This window comes from Enhydra lutris, unplaced genomic scaffold (genome assembly GCF_002288905.1).
Source record: "Enhydra lutris kenyoni isolate GAN:26980312 unplaced genomic scaffold, ASM228890v2 scaffoldscaffold17, whole genome shotgun sequence".
NCBI classification, from domain to species: Eukaryota; Metazoa; Chordata; class Mammalia; order Carnivora; family Mustelidae; genus Enhydra; species Enhydra lutris.
Window position 1 is genome coordinate 14,285,211 of NW_019154101.1, and position 22,430 is coordinate 14,307,640.

At 34.4% G+C, this 22,430-nt stretch overlaps 1 protein-coding gene across 1 annotated transcript in view; it reads right to left on the reverse strand.

The window, feature by feature from the left end:
- LOC111147760 (family with sequence similarity 184 member A) overlaps positions 1–22,430 on the reverse strand; it is a 117,368-nt gene that overhangs the window by 14,896 nt on the left and 80,042 nt on the right. Inside the window, exons 10-12 of the mRNA XM_022503990.1 lie at positions 10,245–10,457; positions 4,826–4,979; positions 1,215–1,342 (exon numbers count right to left, since the gene is read on the reverse strand). Coding sequence (XP_022359698.1) covers positions 1,215–1,342; positions 4,826–4,979; positions 10,245–10,457 — 495 coding nt within the window. The remainder of the gene's footprint in view (positions 1–1,214; positions 1,343–4,825; positions 4,980–10,244; positions 10,458–22,430) is intronic.

Below are 22,430 nucleotides of genomic sequence, written 5' to 3' on the forward strand. Positions count from 1 at the left end.
CCCCCCCCCCCCCCCCCCCCCCCCCCCCCCCCCCCCCCCCCCCATGGCTCAGGAAGCAGACTTTCTGCTTAGTGTTGATGTAGCAGTTACCTTGTCTGAAAGATAAGCTCCCTTCCATTTTCCTAGAAGTTACAATTTTCCTAGAAGTTTTTTCCTAGAAGTTACCATTTTCTACAATGTCTATCTATACATTGTCAATTCCAGTGTTGGCCTAGTTAGGAGAAAATAAAACTTCCCTCCATGGTTATAAAGTGACTCATTTAAAACTTCATAGCAATGAAGAGAAAATTTGAGCTGATCATTTAACAGAGCTAAAGACTAACAAAGTCAAAGTTTTAAGTCTAACAAATGAGGGCCTTCATTGCACTATGCCTAGAAATCCATCCATCCATCCATCCAGACATTTAAGGTCATAAACTCTAACTGAAGGAAGTACACTTGGCCAAAGAGTAAAGTTTAAAAAGCATAAGTAGTACCTGTGTTAGAGTGATATGGAAATATCAGTTATCTTTTTTCTTGAGCACCTGCTACCTCTATGGTTACGCTATCCAGTATGACTACTTAAATTCAAGTTTAAATTATTTAAAAATTAGGATGCCTGGGTGGCTCAGTTGGTTAAGCAGCTGCCTTCGGCTCAGGTCATGATCCCAGCGTCCTGGGATGGAGTCCCACATTGGGCTCCTTGCTCAGCAGGGAGCCTGCTTCTCCCTCTGCCTCTGTCTGCCTGTGCTCGCTCTCTCTCTCTCTCTCTCTCTCTCTGAAATGAATAAATAAAATCTTTAAAAAAATTATTTAAAAATTAAACAAAACCAGACACATAAGTCACACTAGACATATGACCATGTGGCCAGTGACTACCATAGTGGATAGAACAGATATAGAACAGGTCTATCGTCTTGGAAAGTTCTATATACAGTACTGTTTCATAGTGTTCTGTCTTCACTCTTCAAATTATTTATATTTCATCTGCTTTCTTAAAATGCAAGTAAAACTCAAAATATTTGATTAAAAATTCATAAAATAAAATGAATTTTATGACCAATATGCTAAAGTCAAGTTACCGATTTCCCTTTAAAAATAAGACTCTTCAATATAGATGATAAATAATAACTAGTGAAAATACTAGTTATTACAAAATAATTTTCAGAAAACTGTCAACATTCAAATCTATTCACATTTAAGGAATCATCACATAACAGAATGTCCTCCTTTACCTGTCTTCTGCTGATGTCTATGCTTCGCTCTAATTCCATTTTAGCAGCTGCCAATTCTTGATGATGACTGTGCCGTAACAAATCAATTGCAGCTGCATGTTGATGGTTTAATTCTGAGCGTAAGGAAGCTGGAATACAAGGGGAATAAAAACTGTCCATGTATTTTAGAAATATTATTGATACTTCACATAAAAATTGTAAAAGTCACAGAATATTATTTTTTTAAATTAGGACACTTGTGTATTTAGATATCCTAGACTATCACAGAATATCATGAATTTAAAGGTCATCTAGTTTTGGTAAGGATAAGAAAATTTTCAGCTGCTCAAATGGATCAAGGTGGTTCATATAGGCTTTTGATTTGCCAGTAAGGTGTGAAAGGAGACAAAATGTTTTGTTTTTGTTTTTGTTTTTGTTTTTTAACTTTTCTCATTCACTATTGGAATACTAACATTTTGGAACTGAACAGTACCATGACATATGTTCATTTAGGAAGCACCTTCCCACCCAGGTAAGAATTCTTCCACATAGTTCTGAAAGATGTTAAACACTGGCTGGTGAATGCTTTGATTTGTAAGTCATGAGTTTTATTTGAATTTGAGATTATTTGATACAATCCACATTTATTGAATGCCAGGTGTTACACGAAGGGAGAACAAAATATGACCCTGTTCTTATAACTGCACAGGTTAGAGGGAAAGGCGTCATGCCAGGGAATTAAGTGGAATAGCAGAGATGAATAATGAAAGCACAGTGGTAGAAGAATCCAGATGTCCTAGGAGAAGGAAATTGGGAATGCTATCACAAAGGAACTATCACAGTAACTCACTCTAAATCACTTGAGTAAGGATTCTCCCAAGTGGAGAAAGAGAAAAGCATTAATGAGGAAGGGATAACATATGCAAAAGCAGAAAACCAAATCTATGAGATAAACTGTAAAAAGATTGGTATGCTGGGTGCCCACAGAGCACGTGGTCAGAGTAGAAAGAAAATGGAGCCCAGACTGAGAGAGTTTTAGCAAAAATGCTGTTGACTTTATGTTTAAGTTTATGGTTCTCAATCTGGGATATATGTGGCAGTACATTTGAGGGAATTTTAGAGTACACATGATCATCTTCTGAAACATGATTTGTACTTGAAGTTTTTGAGGAAAGCCATTACTTTCACGTTAATACAAAAGAGATATGAATAAAAGGCAAATTGTACATTTTAAAGCTAAAACATGAGACAACTTCAAAGAAATGCTGTGCTTGGAGCTAGTCAGGTTAGGCTCTTCCTGAGACCTCCATGTAGGTTCAGTCTCCCTGGTGTTAAGGGCTACTTCTGTGGAAAAACTTGATAGGCACTGAGGTAGGACACGGGAGTCACTGAAAGATTTAAAGTTGGGAAGTTCCATGGTGAGATTTCAGTCTTAACAAAGATTAGCCAGATGAGAGTCTGCAGGGTGAAGTGCAGGAAAAAGATCAATGAAAAGGTTATGGTAATTTAAAAATTTAAAATTTAAATTTTTTTAAATTTAAAATTTAAAATTTAAAAATGTAAAATTAGAATATCCAACTTCCTAATATGCAGTAAGAAACAGAAATCTAATTCACAAGGAAAGCAGTTTGGTCTTAAATACGTATTTGGAGTCACTAGCAAAACAGATGGTAATTAAAAGCCATAGTTAGGAATCCAAGCAACCAGGAAAAGCCTGGAAACCGAAAAACGGACCAGAGCACTGGGAACTAAATCCTGGGAAACAGCAATATTTAACAGATGCATGGGAAACAGGACTAGCACATGAGATTAAAGAGCAGGGAACAGAAAAGTGGGAGTGCAGTGGAATTTTGAAGTTCAATGGTGACCTCAGGGAGGGTAATTTCAGTGGAATAATGGGGGCAAAATTAGACCTGCCGATCCTGACAAAGGACTAAGTATCCAGAATACATGAAGAACTCTCAAAACTCAACAGTTTTTTTTACAAACAATCCAGTTAGAAAAGATATACAGATGGCAAATTAACACATGAAAACATGTTCAACATCATTAGCCATTAGAGAAATGCAGAGTAAAATATACAACACAGTGACATCAAATGCTGGTGAAGATGTGGAAGAAAACTGTCACTCATTCACTGCTGGTGAAGATGTAAAATGGTACAGCCATTCTGGAAAATAGTCGGGCAGTTTCTTAAAAACAAAACAAAACAAAACAAAAAAACCAAAACACTAAGCCTACATCATCATATGACCCAGCAACTCCACTCCTGGGCATTTATCCCAGAGAAATGAAAATTTACACTTACACAAAACTGGAAACACCAGATGTCCGTCAATGGGTGAAGGACAGCAACTGTCCTTCAGCAATAAAAAGGGACAAACTGCTGCTACATACAACAACCTGGAGCAATCTCTAGGGAATTATGCTGAGTGAAAAAAAACGATCTCCAAAAGGTTACACGCTATTACATTTATAACATTTTTTAAATGACAAAGTTACAGAAATGGACAACAAATTAATGGTTACCAGGAATAAAGGTGGGGAGGAAAGGGAAGTGGATGTTGGTATAAATGGGCAACAGGAATCGACACGGTAATGGAAGTATTCTATGCCTTGATAATGTCAGTGTCAATATTCTGGTAGTGATAGGAACTATAGTTTTTGGGAAAATGGATAAAGGGCTCAGAGTATCTCTTTGTATTATCTCTTACAAGCTGATATGAATCTCTGACTATCTCAAAGTAAACTATCCCACAAATGTCTGATAAATAGTCTCACTATGATTTTCACCCCAGCTATCCCAGTGGCTTGTAAAGGAGGAAAAGGAGAGAGCTCTGATGACTTGGCCTAGGGCTCCCAGCAACAGTAGAGACAATGAACTGGGTCAAATGACTTTGCTTTTGGGGCCCAAAGTATCCACAACAGTTTGTCTTTTTTATTCCCAATTCCTACTTGGAAAGGGTACACCACTGAAATGTGACAACATACAATAAAAACTCTTAAGAGAATTGGGGGGGAAAAAACAAACAAAAGGAAAATGAGATGGTAGGAATAAAAAGTTCTTGAACAACACCAAAACAACTCTTTAAATACATATACAGTTTTCCTTCAAATCTCAACTGATCTCTTTATAAAAAGGGCAGTGATTTGATTAATTCAAAGATTAAAATCTCATTAAAGAAATATCTGAAAAATACCTAGACAAAAAGTCAGACCTGAACATGAGTTTTCTTCTAAAAACAAAATCCTGAAGTGGAGAATACCATATGACCATCATATCTAAGGACATGTGGCTCCATGCCTATTTACTCCTTTCAGCCACTAGAGAATGGAAGGTCTGAATGTTCTGACTCCGTTTAGTCCCTTAGGGTAGGTAGAAGCACCAGTGAGTGTTGCTTACACAGCCAGAGTACGGGGAAAGTTGAGGGGACCTCTCCTCACTGTTTCTGTTCTATCCATTCTACTCCTCCACACTCACCTCTTCATCTGGTAACTTCAAATATACAAAACACTTAGATATTCATTTTGGTGTTTCAAAAATTAAAAAAAAAAAAAGCTGTAATTTCATACTGAGTTTTAAAGTAGAGCATGCAAATAAATATGACAAGATTATAATCCTTTCAAAATACCAAGCATAGCCTTTCCTTCATCTTCTAATTCAAACCGAAGAGTCTGAAGTTCCTGTTCCATTTCTATCCGGAAGCCCTCCATTGACTCTCTGTGTGCATCTTTTAATGACTGAAGCTCTGCAGAATGTTTTTGTTGTAAATGATTTTCAAGAGCCTAAAACAGGAGAAACATACTCAAATTATTCAGGAAGGAAATGCAAACAAAATAAAAAAATTATTAAAACTCAGTTATTAAAAAAATTTTTTTAATTAACATATAATGTTTTGTTTCAGGGGTACAGGTCTGTGAATCATCAGTATTACACAATTCACAGCACTCACACTACGTATCTTCCCCAATGTTCATAACCCAGCCACCCTATCCCTCCCCCCACCCCAGCAACCCTCAGACTAAAACTCAGTTATTAAGAAAAGGTATTCATAATTCATTTTCAGGAAAATTAGATAAAAGAAAATGGCCTTTAGAAAATAAATTAGTAGGGTCACTTCAGTAGAACAAGCCTTATGAAATCAGTTTAATTCAATATAGCATGTCTGAATTGGGATATGGGTGGGCCCTTTACCTAAGGTCCTTTTCAAATAAAGTCACTGTCTGAAGTTACCTGAGGGGAGTAAGCCACCTAAATTAATGCATAATTTCTCTGTGTGCACAAAGTTAGGAAAAAGAGGAGAGGAGAGGGGCATTAATAAGACCTTTTGATCAGAAAGAGATGGCGATGGCTTTAGCAACTGCAACCTTATCAAATATTTTGTAGCACCTTTCTATAGGCATTTGCAAACAGAAGCAAAGGTGTGAAAGTAGGTAACTGGAAAAGTAAACAAACCTCTCATGTGATTAGTTCTACAAGACTGAACAGAGAAAACATACCGCATGTTGCTGAGACTAAGAGAAGATATGTGGTCACGGGAAAAAAACAGAGCTCAGGGTACTTCAAGTTTAGAGACTAAACTGTGCCAGGAAGGGTTTTTCTTAGCATAATCAGCAACGTGACGGGTTTCTGAGAAAGATAGGGTTATATTTCTTTAACCATTACTCTAAAATACTGTTTTATAAATTAATATTTGGCTACTAATGCTCACTGTTTCTAAAGTGTTTTATTTCTGAAAAATAAAAGCATAGGTTTCTTCAAATACAGCAATATAAAGGGCTTTTAGTTTAGATGTTAGCTTAGCTACCTAATAACAATAAAATTGCAGGTTCTGATTTCTTTTGAAACAGGATTCAGGTTTCAAAGAGACTGAATATATAAAATAAAAGTACTGACACAAGAGCTTATGTGTTCTAATTCACAAATGATATCAATGAATAGGTTATTTACCATTGAGGGCTTATTGTGTGTTTATGGGCCATACTGAAGAAGAGTTGACATACAATATTAGGTTCAGCCATACAACATAGTGATTCAACACTGATGAACACTAGGAAATAATCACCATGGTAAGTCTAGTTACCATCTGTCACCATACAAAGTTATTACAATATTATTGACTACATCCCCATATCTTGTTTTATAACTAGAAGTTTGTACCTCTTAATTCCTGTCACCTTTTTTGCCCATCCCTCCCACTTCCACCTCTCTGGCAACCACAGTTTGTTCTCTGTATTCATAAGTCTGTTTAGATTTTGTTTGTTCATTTGTTTTGCTTTTAAAATTTTCTACATATAAGTGAAATAATGCAGTATTTGCCTTTCTCTAACTTATTTCACTTAATAGCTCCTAGATCCATCCATGTTGTCACAAATGGCAGATTTCACTTCTTTTTAATGGCCGAGTAATATTCCATCACTCAGACTCCACAGCTTCGTTATCCATTCATCTATCGATAGACACTTAGGCTGCTTCCATATCTTGGTTGTTTTAAATAGTGCTGTTATAAATGTAGGGCTCCATGTATCCCTTTGAATTAGTTTTTGTATTCTTTGGGTAAATACACCGTAGTGCAACTGCTGGATCATAGAGTAGTTCTATTTTTAACTTCTTGAGAAAACTCCATACTGTTTTCCATAGTGGCCGCACCAGTTTGCAAGAGGCCTACCACCAGTACAAGAGGCTTTTCTCCACATCCTTGCCAATGCCTATTGTTTCCTGTGTCACTGATTTTAGCCATTCTGATAGGTGTTAGGGGATATCTCATTCTAGTTTTGGTTTGCATTTCCCTAGTGATAAGTGATGTTGAACATCTTTCCATGGGTATGTTGGACATCTGTGTGTCATCTCTGGAGAAATGCCTGTGCATGTTTCCTGCCCATTTTTAATTGGATTATTTGGTTTCTCGGGTGTTGATTTATATAAGTTCTTTATATATTTTGAATATTAACCTTATATCAGATATGTCATTTGCAGATATCTTCTCCTATTCAGTATTTCCTTCATTGTGCAGAAGCTTCCTTTTTTGATGTAGACTCAAGAGTTTACTTTTGCTTTTTTATCCTTGCCTAAAAGGAACCTATCTAGAAAAAAGTTGCTATGGCCAATATCAGAGAAATTACTGCTTGTGCTCTCTTTTAGGATCTTTATGGTTTCAGGTTTCACATTTAGGTCTTTAATTCACTTTGAATTTACTTTTGTGTATGGTGTAAGGAAGTGGTCTAGTTTTCCCAACATCACTTGTTGCAGAGACATTTTCCCATTGGATATTCTTTCCTGCTTTCTCAAAGATTAATTGACCATATAACTGTGGATTTATTTCTGGATTTTCTATTCTGTGCCATTCATCTGTGTGTCTTTTTTGTGCTAACAGTGAAATGTTCTGATCACCACAGCTTTGTAATATAACTTGAAGTCTGGAATTGTGATGCCTCCAGCTTTTTCTTTTTTAAGAATGCTTTGGCTAGGGCGCCTGGGTGGCTCAGTGGGTTAAGCCACTGCCTTTGGCTCAGGTCATGATCTCAGGGTCCTGGGATCGAGTCCCGCATCGGGCTCTCTGCTCAGCAGGGAGCCTGCTTCCCTCTCTCTCTGCCTGCCTCTCTGCCTACTTGTGATCTCTGTCAAATAAATAAATAATTTAAAAAATCTAAAAAAAAGAATGCTTTGGCTATTCAGGGTCTTTTGTAGCTCCAGACAAATTTTAGGATTGTTTGTTCTAGTTCTGTGAAAAATGCTGTTGGTATTTTGATAGGGATTGCATGAAATGTGTACTTTGCTTTGGGCGGTATAGATATTTTAGCAATATTTGTTCTTCCAACCCATGAGCATTCCTGGAATGTTTTTCCATTTCTTTGTGTCATCTTCAATTCTTTCCTCAGTGTTTTAGTGTTTTCAGAGTACAGGTCTTTCACCTCTTTGGTCTGGTTTATTTCTAGATATCTTTTTTTTTTTTGGTGCAATTTTAAATGGGATTGTTTTCTTAATTTCACTTTCTGTTTTGTGATTAGTGTATGGAAATGCAACAGATTTCTACACATTAATTTTGTATCCCGTGACTTCACTGAATTCATTTATCGGTTCTAGCAGTTTTTTGGTGGAGTCATTCAGGTTTTCTCTATACAGTATCATATATATCATATCCTATCATCTGCAAATAGTGAAAGTTTTACTGCTTTCTTCCCAATTTGGATGTCTTTTATTTCTTTTTGTTGTCAGACTGCTGTGGCTAGGACTTCCAGGACTATGCTGAATAAAAGTGGTGAGAGCAGACATCTTTGTCTTTTTCCAGACCTTAGGGGAAAGGCTCTGTTTTTCCCCATTTTGGATGATATTAGCTGTGGGTTTTTCCATGGACAGTCTTTATTAGGTTGAGGTAAATCTCCTCTAACTTTGTTGAAGCTTTTATTGTGAATCAGTGTTACACTTTGTCAGATGCTTTTCCAGCATCTACTGAAATGATCATATGATTCTTATCTTTTCTCTTATTGACACGATGAGTTTTCTGTATAAAATATCATGTCATCTGCAAATTGTGATAGTTTTACTTTTTCTTTATCAATCTGGATGCCATTTATTTCTTTTTCTTATCCAACTGCTGTGGCTAGGACTTCCAATACTATAATGAATAAAAGTGGCAAGAGTGGGCTTTCTTGTTTTATTCTTGGTCTTAAAGAAAAAGCTTTTTAAGTTAAGAAGATAGCTGTGGGTTTGTCACATATGGCCTTTATTATGTTGAGGCATGTTCCATCTATACTCATTTTATTGAGTTATCATAAACGAATGCTGGATTTTGTCAAATGCTTTCCCTGTGTCTATTGAGATGATCATGTGATTTTTATCCTTCATTTATTAATTTGGTAATTACTCTGATTTGCAGATATTGAACCATCCTTATATCCTTGGAATAAAATACATGTGATCATGATGTTCAGATTTTTTTCAGTGTATGGTTGAATTTGCTTCATTAATAATTTGTTAACAGTTAACAAATTATTAATGAAGTATATGGAATAATGGATAATGGAAATAAGGCCTAATTTTGACTAAAGAAACTTCCTTAACTTTCTGGACAAGATTGAGAGACTACAACTTACTGTATAGGCAAATTAATGGTTTTTAAAGGAATATGACTTTTTTGTTTTAACAATTTCTTTACAGCCTACCAGTTCTTAAAATAGTTCCACACCCAAATAAAGGATTAAGAGCAATCTATATCAGTAACAACTACATATGGTGAAAATCATTGTTAGTAAAACTTCATTTTTCTATCAAATATTTATCTTAATTATCACAAGGTCCTTAGAAGAAACTGAAAAATATGGTATAAAAAAAGAAACTGAACCAAAATTAATTACACTAAGACTATGTCAAACTAGTGTTTTCATAAGAAGGAAATAATGGATATGGGGAGATTCTGGCATACAATTCAATTACCCCAATAATGTCTCTATTTGATTTAAATCTCTTTTGCATGATCTGTCTGTATCACTACTTTCCACATAGCCTTTGGGGCTGTATATAGGGAAAGGTTTCATTTTAAAAATGTCTCCAAATTTAATTTCATTGTGAATTTTGTATATAAGGGAGAAGAAGTATAAGGAAAAAAATGTGGTATTTAAAAAAAAATAAATCCTTAGATATGTATGTGTCTTTTGTAGACCCAGCCTGAAAGAGGAAAATTAAAAATTTGATGAAAGACTATTATAAAAGTTCAAAATTATACTAAGTGATTACTGTAGTTACAGCTCAGTAGGACCATGCTAAATTTATTTAACTGCTGTTAACTATATGACAAAGCAGATGGTGTATTAGTCTCATCATGAGCTCAGTATTATGTTGGGAAACAGAAATAAAATATTGGCCTTATTTTAACTGTGTAACTGGTGTGTATGTTTAATCATTCTGACCCCCAGAAGAAGTCAGATTCTAGAAAACACAATGAAATAAAGTAATATATAATTTGGAGGCAAAAAATGAATTCTTAAGAATTTGAAGGCTGGTAATTATTAGGCTGTTGGATTACCCTTGAACATATATCATATTAAACTTACTCTTTGTTCCTTTTCTTTTTCCTCTTCCATAGTTTGAAATGCAAGGACATGTGCTTCTTTTAAAGATTTATGTCTCTGTTGATGTTGTTCCTCTAATTCTTCAAGCTCTTGTGTAAGTCGTTGTCGTTCTTGTGTAAACTGGGCTTGCAGTTGCTGCAAAGAAGTCTGAGACTGGGAAAGCTGCATCTCCAGATTCTGTTTCAGCAAGGAAATCTATGCCACAGAATGGTACACAATGAAGAATAATTACAAGGCATATTTCACAAATTGCCAGTCTAAGGGAAAAAAGCATGTCAACAATATTAACTACGGTAAAATAATTGTCTTAAATAAGTATCCACTTAAAAAGTTTTAAAATATTTCATAGATACTTAATATTTAGGTATCACCACTTTAAAATCTATTTTTAGTAATTATCCTAAAAAATAGACTGTTTTAGTGGTATTAAGTTTGTGGACTCTCTAAAGAACACTGTAGCCCATGTTTAGGAATATACCTCTTTGTTACAATGAACACCTATGTTACATTGCAATAAAAATTTATAATATGAAATAAAAATGGGACAACCAAGCTTAATGTATTTATTAGGTTATGGTTACCTCAAGGAGATAGTATAAAAAGCTAAACTGCTTATTTGTGAGGTGGTAAAGTTGAGTAGTTAAGAATGTGGGCTCTGAGTTAAAATCCTAGCTCTGCCACTTGCTCTATTAATACTTCACAAGGCTGTGTGAGTTGAAGAGTGTTACTACACATAGTTCACTTAGAACGGGCCCTGACATGTAGTAAATGCTCAACAAATATTAACTAAGATTATTTGGGAATTTAAAAACTACTCTTTAACAGATTTATCCTTTATAACTTGGAATCCTTATGTAAACAAAAAGGATATTCACTTTTGAATTTTAATTCAAAGGATTTGCAAACCTTCAAGCTTTTTTAAAAACCACAAACATCCCCAAATTCTCTATTTATAGACTCGCAATGACAGGTACTTGTCTTTAACTAAGGAAAACTTATCTGTTACTCCTTTTGTACACAGACATCACCCTTAATATGTCTGCATATTATGGGAATATGCAGAATAAAAATATGAAACACTTGTATATGTATGTGTGTGTGTGTATATATATATATATTTTTTCATGTATACATTTGATATAACCATTTAATTTTATCTATTTCTCTTCTCATAAACAGGAAATTGTAACTTGGAATTAGATTCCTCAACCATATTCTAATAGAAGTCTGAAGCTAAGGAAAACATAGGAGAAGCAGATAAAAGTTGTCAAATGTTTTCCAGTCAGTAATTTAAGATATGTGTTTATACACAAGTAAAACAGTTTCTATGGCCAAGAAGGCTAAGGGAAAAAGGATACTATAAAGTGAGTATATGTAAATGGGAAAAGATTTTTTGATTGATGGAAGGCAGATATAGGATGCTTCAGATGTTTCACAAAGGAGAAAGGATCTGGGTAAGAAACGGGGAGAATCACCACAGATGCAAAAAAAACAAGAAGGAAAAATAAGGACAATATTACAGCAACAAGTAAGGCCATATCTGTACAGCTGGAAGACTAAGACAAATTATACTATGTGACTTACCATTTTATGCAAAGAAAATCAGAATGAAATGAATATTAAGAACAACCCAGAAAGAAAAAGTAAATCATAAAAGGGTAAAGGGCAACAAAAATGTGTGTTTGTGAACACTAATGTGTAATTGGTAGAGTCATTTTCTTCCTAGCTAGCTGGTTCTTGAAATAGAAAAGGCACCTGCCTACCCTCCTCTCTTCCCAAGTTCAATTCTTGTCACAAACCTAGCATGGGGACCCATGTGACTGCCTTGCCTGTAGTGAAAACTTTTAAAAAACATATATGGGAACATTAGGAAAAGACTATGTTACATGTAGAATAATGATTGATATTGTCAAAGCTACTAATTGGCCCCTGGCTAAGGGACTAAAATCCAGCCAGTGAACAAACTGCTCATGAAGCTGTCTATCCTGACACGCATTTGCATCGACTCAAAGGGAAGGAGCATGTTTCTTCAATTTGCACACAGTGCTACATGCGCTAGTAGTAGCCCTGGGTCCAATACTCCAGTTAAGTGCGCACTGAGGGATAAGCCAGGCAGTTCATAGCAGTGTATCTGATTTTCTGCAATACCCACTTCAAAAATTCACTGTATTTGTGGAATTTGAGAAAAGGCAGAGGATCATAGGGAAAGAGAGGAAAAATGAAAGAAGAAGAAACCAAAGAGGGAGATAAACCACAGAGGACTCATAATCTCAGGAAACAAACTGAGGGTTGCTAGAGTGGAGGGGGTGGGAGAGATGGGGTGGGTGGGTGATGGACACAGGGGAGGGTATGTGCTATGGGGAGTGCTGTGAACTGTGTCAGACTGATGACTCACAGACCTGTACCCCTGAAACAAATAATATGTGTTAATAATAATAATAAAAAATAGCTCTTATATGTTAATCTGACTACAAGTGACTTACACTTTAACTATTTAAGGATGAAACTTATGAAGAAATACAACATTTAAAATGAGGTACCATAGTCGTATAGTTATATATTTAAAATCAAAGCACACTTTGAAACCTCTCTAGCTTAAATAAAACACACTTAAATATTTTACTTAATATTTTATACTTAATATACTTTACCGTGAAAGAATTCCAAAGTATATTTTTCATTTTAGGATGTAAGATTAATCTTTGCAACTATGCTGGATAAAACACACGCAAAAAGACATTATCATGCAATGTAGTGTTCAAATATACTTAGTTTAGATATTCTGTATTCTTAACTTTAAAAGCACACCAAAATAATATTAAGGCTATCTAAAATCTCTGGATTCATGCTCAAGACCATTACATGAATTATATGCAGAGAGCCTTTATCATGCAATACAGCATCAAAACTTCTTTGTTCATTTTATAAATAAATTAGTAGCATTGCATTAAATTGTCAGCCTTTAGTCAACATGAAAATTACATGGCACTTTAAAACAGAAATAATGAGCGAAGCAATGTAAAATGAACTAATGGTTTATAGCTGTAATTTAAGCAGCTGAATTTAGTATTTTTTATGGTAATGCATATTAATATTCAACTTCATTAATTCAAAATAAAAGAGAACAAAAATAGACTATGTGTCAAATAGTTTGGGCAATCTTGGTCAGTACTTTTATTACAAAATTATAGAAAGGGATTTGTTGACTAAATGAAAATGGTTGTTCAAATTATATGTTCAAAGTATGTAGTACATGTATTAGTTTCTATACATTTGTTCTAATTTTAAATGTTAATGCTTTTTATTTTGTTGGTTTTAAATAAACCAGAAGAATCCTTATTTCAAAAAAGAATTTTAGTCCTCTTTTAAAAATTCTTACCACAGGTGTTTAATATAAATTTTATATAAATTTTGTAACATATTCTACTGATTGACAGATATGAGGTACTTTGTAAATAATTTTAAAGGCCAAAAGTAATTGCCACTCTGATCTCTACCATTTAAAACACTGATGTCTTTTTGAAAATAGTGTTATAAAATTTTCAAAAAAATGAAAATTAAAATTAAAAACATATGGATACATTTTTGTAGAGAAAGGAAAGTTTACCTATTTCCTACAGTCAGTTTCACAAGGATTCTGTCCCTTCACAGTGGTGCATGAAAAAACACCCTCAAAATAGACAATGAATCAAATCTGAGTTACTGGATCTGATAGGATGTCAACATGGGACATGGAATTATGTTAAGCCAAAATATTTATCATTTTTGACAAGAAAGGTCAACACAAATTCTTAGAAAGTCTAACCATATGATATTCAGTTCAATACTTTCAAATATATAAGGCAACATTAAAAACCGCTAACAGAGGCTTGGAGGACAGTAAAGATAATTTATTACTATGTCAACAACTTAGATAAATGTTCACGTAAAATGTTTGAAGGTCCCTGAATATTTTAATTCCTTTCCCCCCTTTTGAACCACTAATTTGCTATTTTTAAAGAGTCTAGCTAAGAAAATAAATTTAAGTGTAGGGTAATTATGACCATTCTGAGAAAATTCTAAATTGTTCATAATTTCTTGGTATTTTTCTAAGAAAACCTATGAAGTGAGTTTATCAATTAAGAACCACAACAATGCCTACTTAATGTCCTTAAGCTATTTTGGTAATATGTTCCCACTCACCCCTTTAGTCTTTGTTGAAAAAAATTAGAAAGCTTTTATAAAGGACAAAGGTATCCATAACCACTTGTTTTTTAGAACAAGACAGTCTGTAACCGAAAACTTGCTGGGAAGGCTGGGAAAGAATGTGTGGAAGGGGTGGGGAGATGCTCACCCTGCTCAACAACACTGACAAGATGGTATTTTGTTTGGGTGATAACAGAGTACAAGAACTGATCCTCAGTGACTATGTTACAAAAGGAAATTAATTAATCGGGATTTCATTGTGTCACCAACCCCTTTTACTTTTTTTGTAAGAGATGAATCAAGGTGTTCCCATTCTAGTTACTAACATTTAACTTCAATTTAAGGTTGTTTTTTCATTTATAACTACTCATTTATAACTATTTAAGAAAATGTAACTATGTTGTCACAAGTATCCTGAAATACAGTTAATTCTGATAATAACCTTATTTAGATTCTTACTCCTACTCCAATTAGTACATATGGTTTATATACAGTGGTTCTGGTTTAATATAGTGATCATGCCTAAATTGTTACTATATGTGAATTTCTTTTTTTAAATATGTGAATTTCTAAATGTAGCCTTCTTTCACCAACATTGAAATATCTTTGTTGCTTATTTTTAAATATATTTTTAAATGGTGTTAAATGTATTCATGTATTTATTTTTTAAAGATTTTATTTTTAAGTAATCTCTCCACCCAATGTGGGCCTCAAACTCACAACCTCAAGATGAAGAATCCCATGCCCCACCGATGGAGCCAGCCAGGTACCCCTTTGTTCATGTATTTCTAATTATTTTTTATACAGAAAACAAGGTTTAATATTAAAAGTAGATAAAATGTTTTCTTGTATAGTAGAAAGAATTTAGAAAGGTATGACAAAATAGTTTCACTCCAGAAGTATCAAAATTTCACAGAACATCTCCCAACTCAAGCTTTGATTCTCCTAAGACAGGAGTTGGCAAACTATAGTCTGTTTTTGTAAATAAAGTGCTACTGGAACATGGCCACCCAGACTCACTTGCATATTGTCTATGGCCACTTTCATCCTACAACAGCAGAGTCAGCAGCTGCCAGAGAAACGGTGTAGCCCACACTGCCAAAAGTAAGCACCATCTGGCCCTTTACAGAAAATATTTGCTGACCTCTGCCCTTGGATATCAAGAAAAATATTCAAGGATGTTCAGCTCTGTTATTTTTAAAGAACAACTTTGGGTATGGTAAAAATAAATCTCATTTTTTCTCTTCATATTACATATGAAAAATTTTAAATACATGTTTACATTGGAATATTACTTTGAAGCTCAATTTCTACATATTTAAGAACAATAGCTTTGCCAATTCATAGAAAAGGGACTTGCTTCATTTCACTTAAATCTCTTAATAATTACAACATCAAAATGTAAATTATGTTGGGAAATCACATGAACCTTCTCAACTAACACCCGTTTGATACTACTTTCTTAAAAAATAGTTCAACAAAAGAAAAGCAAACATACATTTATTTGCATTGTTACAAAAGTCAACTAGTTTATAGTTTTCAAAAATATTTTTAAAGTAAACATTTAAATAATGAATTTTTATTCATGAGAGGTAAAATCTTGCTTGGCTCTATAATAAAAATATACTCATTAATACAATGTGGTAGATGTATGCACATACACAAACGAATGGCTGAAAGCTTTTGTAACCCATATACAAAACATGACTTACTGAATGCAGAAGTGTATTTTTTATATCGTAAGTTAAAGCTTTAAAGCAGTGATGATATTTATGCAAAATCAAAAGTGCAACATGCCCTTGTGTACAAATTGTAAGTGCCGCTCACTTACATTGTTGATAGATTTATGCAAAGCTTCACCCAGAGAGTGCCGCTAGGAAGAAAAAAAATCAAAGGAATAAAGGGAAACATTCAGAAATCAACTAAGTGAAAGAAAGAGGGATATAAAAGGGAGAGTAAAACACAGGACATTATTTATAATATGCTCAAGAAAAAATAAATTGAAAACAGTTCTGCGAAAGGAATTAGACAAAAAAAAAAAAAAAAATAAGACACACAATCTAAATTATCTGTAGTCCCTTAAAACAGTAGCTGATGTTTGTGGGATGGCAGACTTACCTATGCAAAATACTGAAGACCAGTGCATATAAATCAGAGTTCAGTTGAAAAGATAATCGTTATTGAAGGATCTAGAAGAAATATTACTGTTCTAAGTTGTTCCCAGAAATCTAAAGCTTTATCCTCAGTACTGGTATAGTATGCTCATGATAGATTTCTCAAGAGAAATGAGCAGATGAGAACTCAAACACTAACTTGATTGTCTGCATAATTTGGAGGCCAAAAATATTTAATCACTAAAAATATATGAATATTTAATAATACTCTGATTTTATACTTGGGGGAAAGAAAGAAGAGATGCCTCTATAACCCTATTTTCTAGGATATATTTGGCAAAATTATTTATATTCTGGGTTTATTTTTCAGAAGTTCATTGCAATTTTGAGTGATATAAAACAACTGGAAAAACCCACACCCTCTCTTTCCCCAAATATGGGGGAAAATGTGATTTCACTTTTAATTGCCTCATTTTTTTTTTTTTTGCTTCCCCAAAATAGAAAATAGTATTTTAAAGCTATATTAGTAATTTAAGTAGAAAAGTTCCTGTGAAATAGTTTTTGCTTTGGACATTAATCAAACTTTCAGACAGAAAATAATCCTCTTTTTCATAATGTGATTATTCCTTGGTGTATTAGAAACTAAAACTTGTTATCTGTAAATAATTTTTTACTAATAATTTAGACTAATATAAGATGTAACTTAGGATATAGTATACTAGAGTTATAAAAATAATTTGAGAGAAAAGATTAATTTCTACCTGGTTATTCTATAAGTGCTCAATTTAAAGTTTCCCATATATACTACATAAAATTATGTAATGCATAATGTACATTTTATATATACATACTTACACATACACTTTTTCTTTTATATGTATTAGTTGTATTAATTCTATTTACTTTCTCATACTTAATATTCTTTATATACTAATAAAACACTTCTCCAGACTTCGCAAAATGTATGAAAACCTAAGGGATTTTTAGTTGTGTTTTTTTGTTTTTGTTTTACCTCTCTGTATTTCTCAGAACTGATGTCCTCGTACTAGAAGTTAATTTAAAATGTATGGCATTTACTTATGAAGCAAATTTTATTTTTCACTCTTTAGGTAAGGTATCATCAGACAAAAATATGCGTGTTACTTAGGATTCCTGAACTGATAAAACGAGGCTAATATGACAGATCATAAAGTGGCATGCCAGGTCTTCCCTTAGGAATTCTTGATCTTAGATTTAAAACAACAGAAGTATATTAAAACACTTGGAATCTAAACTTGCAGGGGCACTGCCTCCATTAACTCACTGTTACAAGCTATGGAAATAGCTAAACCAAAAGGAACGGTCCTTGAGTGGTGACCTGGAGTGACTCACATCACAGACCTGGCTGTGTTAGTGGGGAAATGTACTAGCACTATGGAGTCATGACCCTTATTGGTTAATATATAAATGAAGTAAGATTTTTTTCATTTAGGAAGATCTTTATTGGAGTACTACTAAATTGCAGGAAATATCTTAAGTAGATACAGAGTGATATAGAGAGTTGAATAAGACAATAAAACAAATATACAAAAAACAATTAAAAATAAAGAAATATTGATAAAAACTATGATGGAAAAAAGATTGCTTTGATAGAAAAATGACTAGAAGTGATACTGGGTTAATCATAAGAAAACATCTGTTGGAAGAAGTGACATTTCAACTTGGAATCAATGAAAAAGCCAGCCACGAAATGTGATGATCCTGGGTAAAGTGTAACCAGGCAAAAGGATTCGCGAGCACAAAGACCTTGAGGTAGAAGCGAGCTGGGAGTGAGTGGATGTACACGTGTATGTGTGTGTGTGTTGGGGGGGAAGGCTTGTGAGGATGACATGAGATGGGTGATTTTTGCAGAGGCCAGATGGCTTATGGTCTTATAGGTCCATGAAAACAAAAAGCCTTAATTCAATGAAGTACCTTGAGAGCATTTTAAGGAGGGGAATGGCAAGATCTGATTAGTCATAAAAGATTACTTTGAGTGCTATGAAGAAAAGTGAAGGGAGACTATGAAAATGGTGGCTTGGCCTACTGTTTACAATGGGCGATGGAAGCAGATGAAGCTGGGGTGTTTTGGAGGCGGAATAAACAGGATTGAAGGATTACATGAGAGAGAAAGGAAAGAGAGAAATCAAGGATGATTCTTCAGTTTTTGTTTTGGTAAAACAAGCAGTGCCAAGAAGTGAAGATGATGGGTTGGGGGATGGTGACTAGGAATCAGTATTTGAGTCAGACATGTGGAATTTGAGATGCCTATTAACCCGCCATGTGATTCTGAGTTAGGTGAAGATATCAAGGCTAGAGATTTAACTGGAAGTCACTAACATTTGGATGGTATGTATGCCACAACTCTAGATAGGATCCCCTAAATTGCAAGAATACTTGCTGAACTAAAAATCTGTATGCAAAAATATTATTTGGCAAGCAGTCTATATGAGCAAGATCCATGTTAGTAAAAACCGATGCCCTATATAATAGTCAATTTGTTTCAAAACATCTTAAGCTTGTCAGTTTCTGAGATGAGTGAAAAGGGCCTCAGCACATCCTCTTCAACTGACAGCGCTCAGATACCTCAACACAGAAGGCTTACTGAATTTGTTTCAGGACTTTTCTTGAAGGATGAATATAATCAGACTTTCACATAAGTGAGAAAGCTAACTAAAAAAGTTGCTGCACTTAATTAGAAATTTAGAACTTTGTTTGGAAGAAACTATGCTCTTAGAGTCATCTCACTGTTCTAAACTTGAGTTTATTCATTTAGAAAATAGCACAAGGTTTTACATGTTTGCAATTTGTAAACACATCAGTATATACATACTGAAATCCACTGAATTACCAGCTTTTGGAGAACAAAGACGATGTCTTATTCAGAGTTTGTATCCAAAGTGCCTAATGGTATGTAGCAAAAAGTAAATAGGTCAATAAAGGCTTATTTCGAGACTACATGAATGATACGGACTTTTATATAGTTTTTGCTGCTCCCTATCTTACTTTTCCTCTCCCCCATAGTAACAGAAGCAGCAAAGAGAAAAGTTCAGTTAAAAAGAAAAAAAGTTATTTAGAAAAAAACACATACATCGTTATCATGTAGAAATTCTGTAGACAAGGCCAATAGATTCTAAGACTTAGAAATGTATCCTCAGAGAAATGAACTAATGAGTATACCAAATATACTAAATATTTGTCCAGAAAATATTAATCTGAACAAAGATTGCCTAGAGGGAAAAATATTCATTGAATGGCACCTAACTTGTCCCAGTATAGTCTATTCTCCATACTGTAACCAGAGTTCTAAAATTGTAACGTTTGGATATTTCACACTCCTGATTAAAAGCTTTCAATAGCTCCTCACTGCTCTGTAGACCAAGTCCCAGCAAAAACCCAAGTGATCCAATCTGCCTACCTCCCCAACCTCCTGGCTCTCTGCTCTCTAAGCAAAGGTATTTGGGGGCTGCCTGAAGGCCTTGCACATATGTCCCCTTCTGCTCAGAATGCTATCTCCTTCTCTTCTTGGCTTGACTCCTGCTTCTCTTTCAGGTCCTAGGTAAAGGATCCCGCAGTCAAAGAAACCTTCCCCAAGTTCCCATACTGTGTTAGGTCCCCAGGGTACACACGCTGTGTACCACAGTTGTAATGAGTTAATGTGTCAAACTATTATTTCTATTTGCCTTCCTTTCTAGATTATAAGCAATGAAAAGGCAGAGATCATTGTGACTCCATTATAGGTCTAGCACACTACATGTCAAATCGGAAGCACTAAATTTTTGACAAATGTCAAATGCCATCAAATGTCAACAGAATAAAATTCTCATTACTAACACAAGAAATGTCATTTATCAAATTTTTAATTTCCTTGAAATAATATTACACTGATCTTATACTGCAATTAAGGTAAAATATGTTAAAGCTTAATAAAATGTTCTAAAATTCAATATTTAATATATAATGGCAATTTTTAAAAAGATTTTATTTATTTGAAAGAGATAGACACATCAAGAGAGGAGTGGGAGTGAGAGAGGGAGAAGCAGGCTTCCCACTGAGCAGGGAGCCCGATGTGGGGCTCGATCCCAGTACCTTGGGATCATGACCTGAGCCAAAGGCAACCGCTTAACGACTGAGCCACCCAGGCACCCCTATAATATGGTAATTTCTTAAAGCAAATTATATAGTCTTTTTAAAATATTAATTACAAGGTTTCCTAATATCTACAGAAAAGTAACCAACAAACCTAAGTTTTAGAAGTGAAAAATCACAATTTAAATAATTCTTCTAAAGACAAAAAAATTCATGAATAATTATTCAATATTTAAACTAAAGTAGTAATAACAAGCATATAATAAGTGAAATTAAGGTGAAGACAAACTAATATGTTAGATAATTCTTAATTCTTTTCTCAGAGATTTTTTTAAATAACTTTATAATCATATACCCAGTGAACCCTTTCAGATCCCCAATGCCTTTTTTTTAGTATTTTGTCATTTGAAATTAGGAATATGCTAAGTTGATTTGTTACTACAATGCTATCTAAATGTTTGTAGGTATTTTTCAGGTGTGTTCTGGGTCTTACTACCTCTGAAGGCACAAACTGTTACCTACAGTATTTTGCAGAACAGATGTATACTTAGTACACATTAATAATTCCCCAGTATTTTAAGCATCTCTTTTTAAAGCCAGTGTAGATATCACTGTTCTATCTCTTCACTCTCTTCTCCTGAAGGTACCAATTTAAGAACTGGATAAACTTATTCTAAAAAAGGAAATTTTAAATTTTAAATAAATTTAAATAAATTTAGAAAACAATTTAGTGCTGTTAATCTTGGGGGAAAATCTCAAGAGCAGGAACACTAGTAATATTAAATCTGATAAAAGAAGATAAAATACAGTTAAAGTAAAATAATATCATTAAATTTTTTTGACTGAAGATAATTTAAAAACAAGCTTCCATATTTACTGAGGAAAATACTGCATATTAACTTTGAATCCAAGAACTGAAGTATGAAGAATAATGGATGTTGGCTGGTTTTTAGCAGACTTTAATCCCATTCCACATTTTCTGGGGTCCTATCTGCAATTCCCACTCTCTGTTCTAGCTGCTTTCTCTCTTTCTCCATATATTATTTCCCTTCAGTCTTTCTGCTTTTTCTTTGACTTCTCTTTTCCTTACTCCAGTCATCTCTTTTCCCAGGGCTGAGGCTGGATCTCTGATGTTTGTTCTATATAGTTTCCTACTCTCCTAATTTCTACAGAGATGTTTCAGAACTGGAGGTCAACTTCATTGATCTCCAGTCACTGCTCAGGATTCTGTCAAGGTCTTTAAGTTACCTGGGAAGAGCTGATTATTTCAGCTCACTTTCTAATCCCTTTACCTCTGAATGCATCTATTCTTCCATTAAAAAGTATTATTGTTATTCTTTTAAAACAAACATAAAAACTGATGTACATATCATCTTCTTTCAGTAGGCACAAATGCAATTTCTAAAGAGAATTCCTTCCTTCCTAACATCAAACTTAATTTAAGAGTCAAGAGATGGAGGGACGCCTGGGTGGCTCAGTTGGTTAAGCAGCTGCCTTCGGCTCAGGTCATGATCCCAGCGTCCTGGGATCGAGTCCCACATCGGGCTCCATCCCAGCGTCCTGGGATCGAGTCCCACATCGGGCTCCTTGCTTGGCAGGGAGCCTGATTTCTCCCTCTGCCTCTGCCTGCCATTCTGTCTGCCTGTGCTCGCTCTCTCTCCCTCTCTCTCTCTGATAAATAAAATCTTAAAAAAAAAAAAAAAGAGTTAAGAGATGGAGGTAGTAGAATGAGCACTGAACCAAATTTACTCCAAATTTTTGT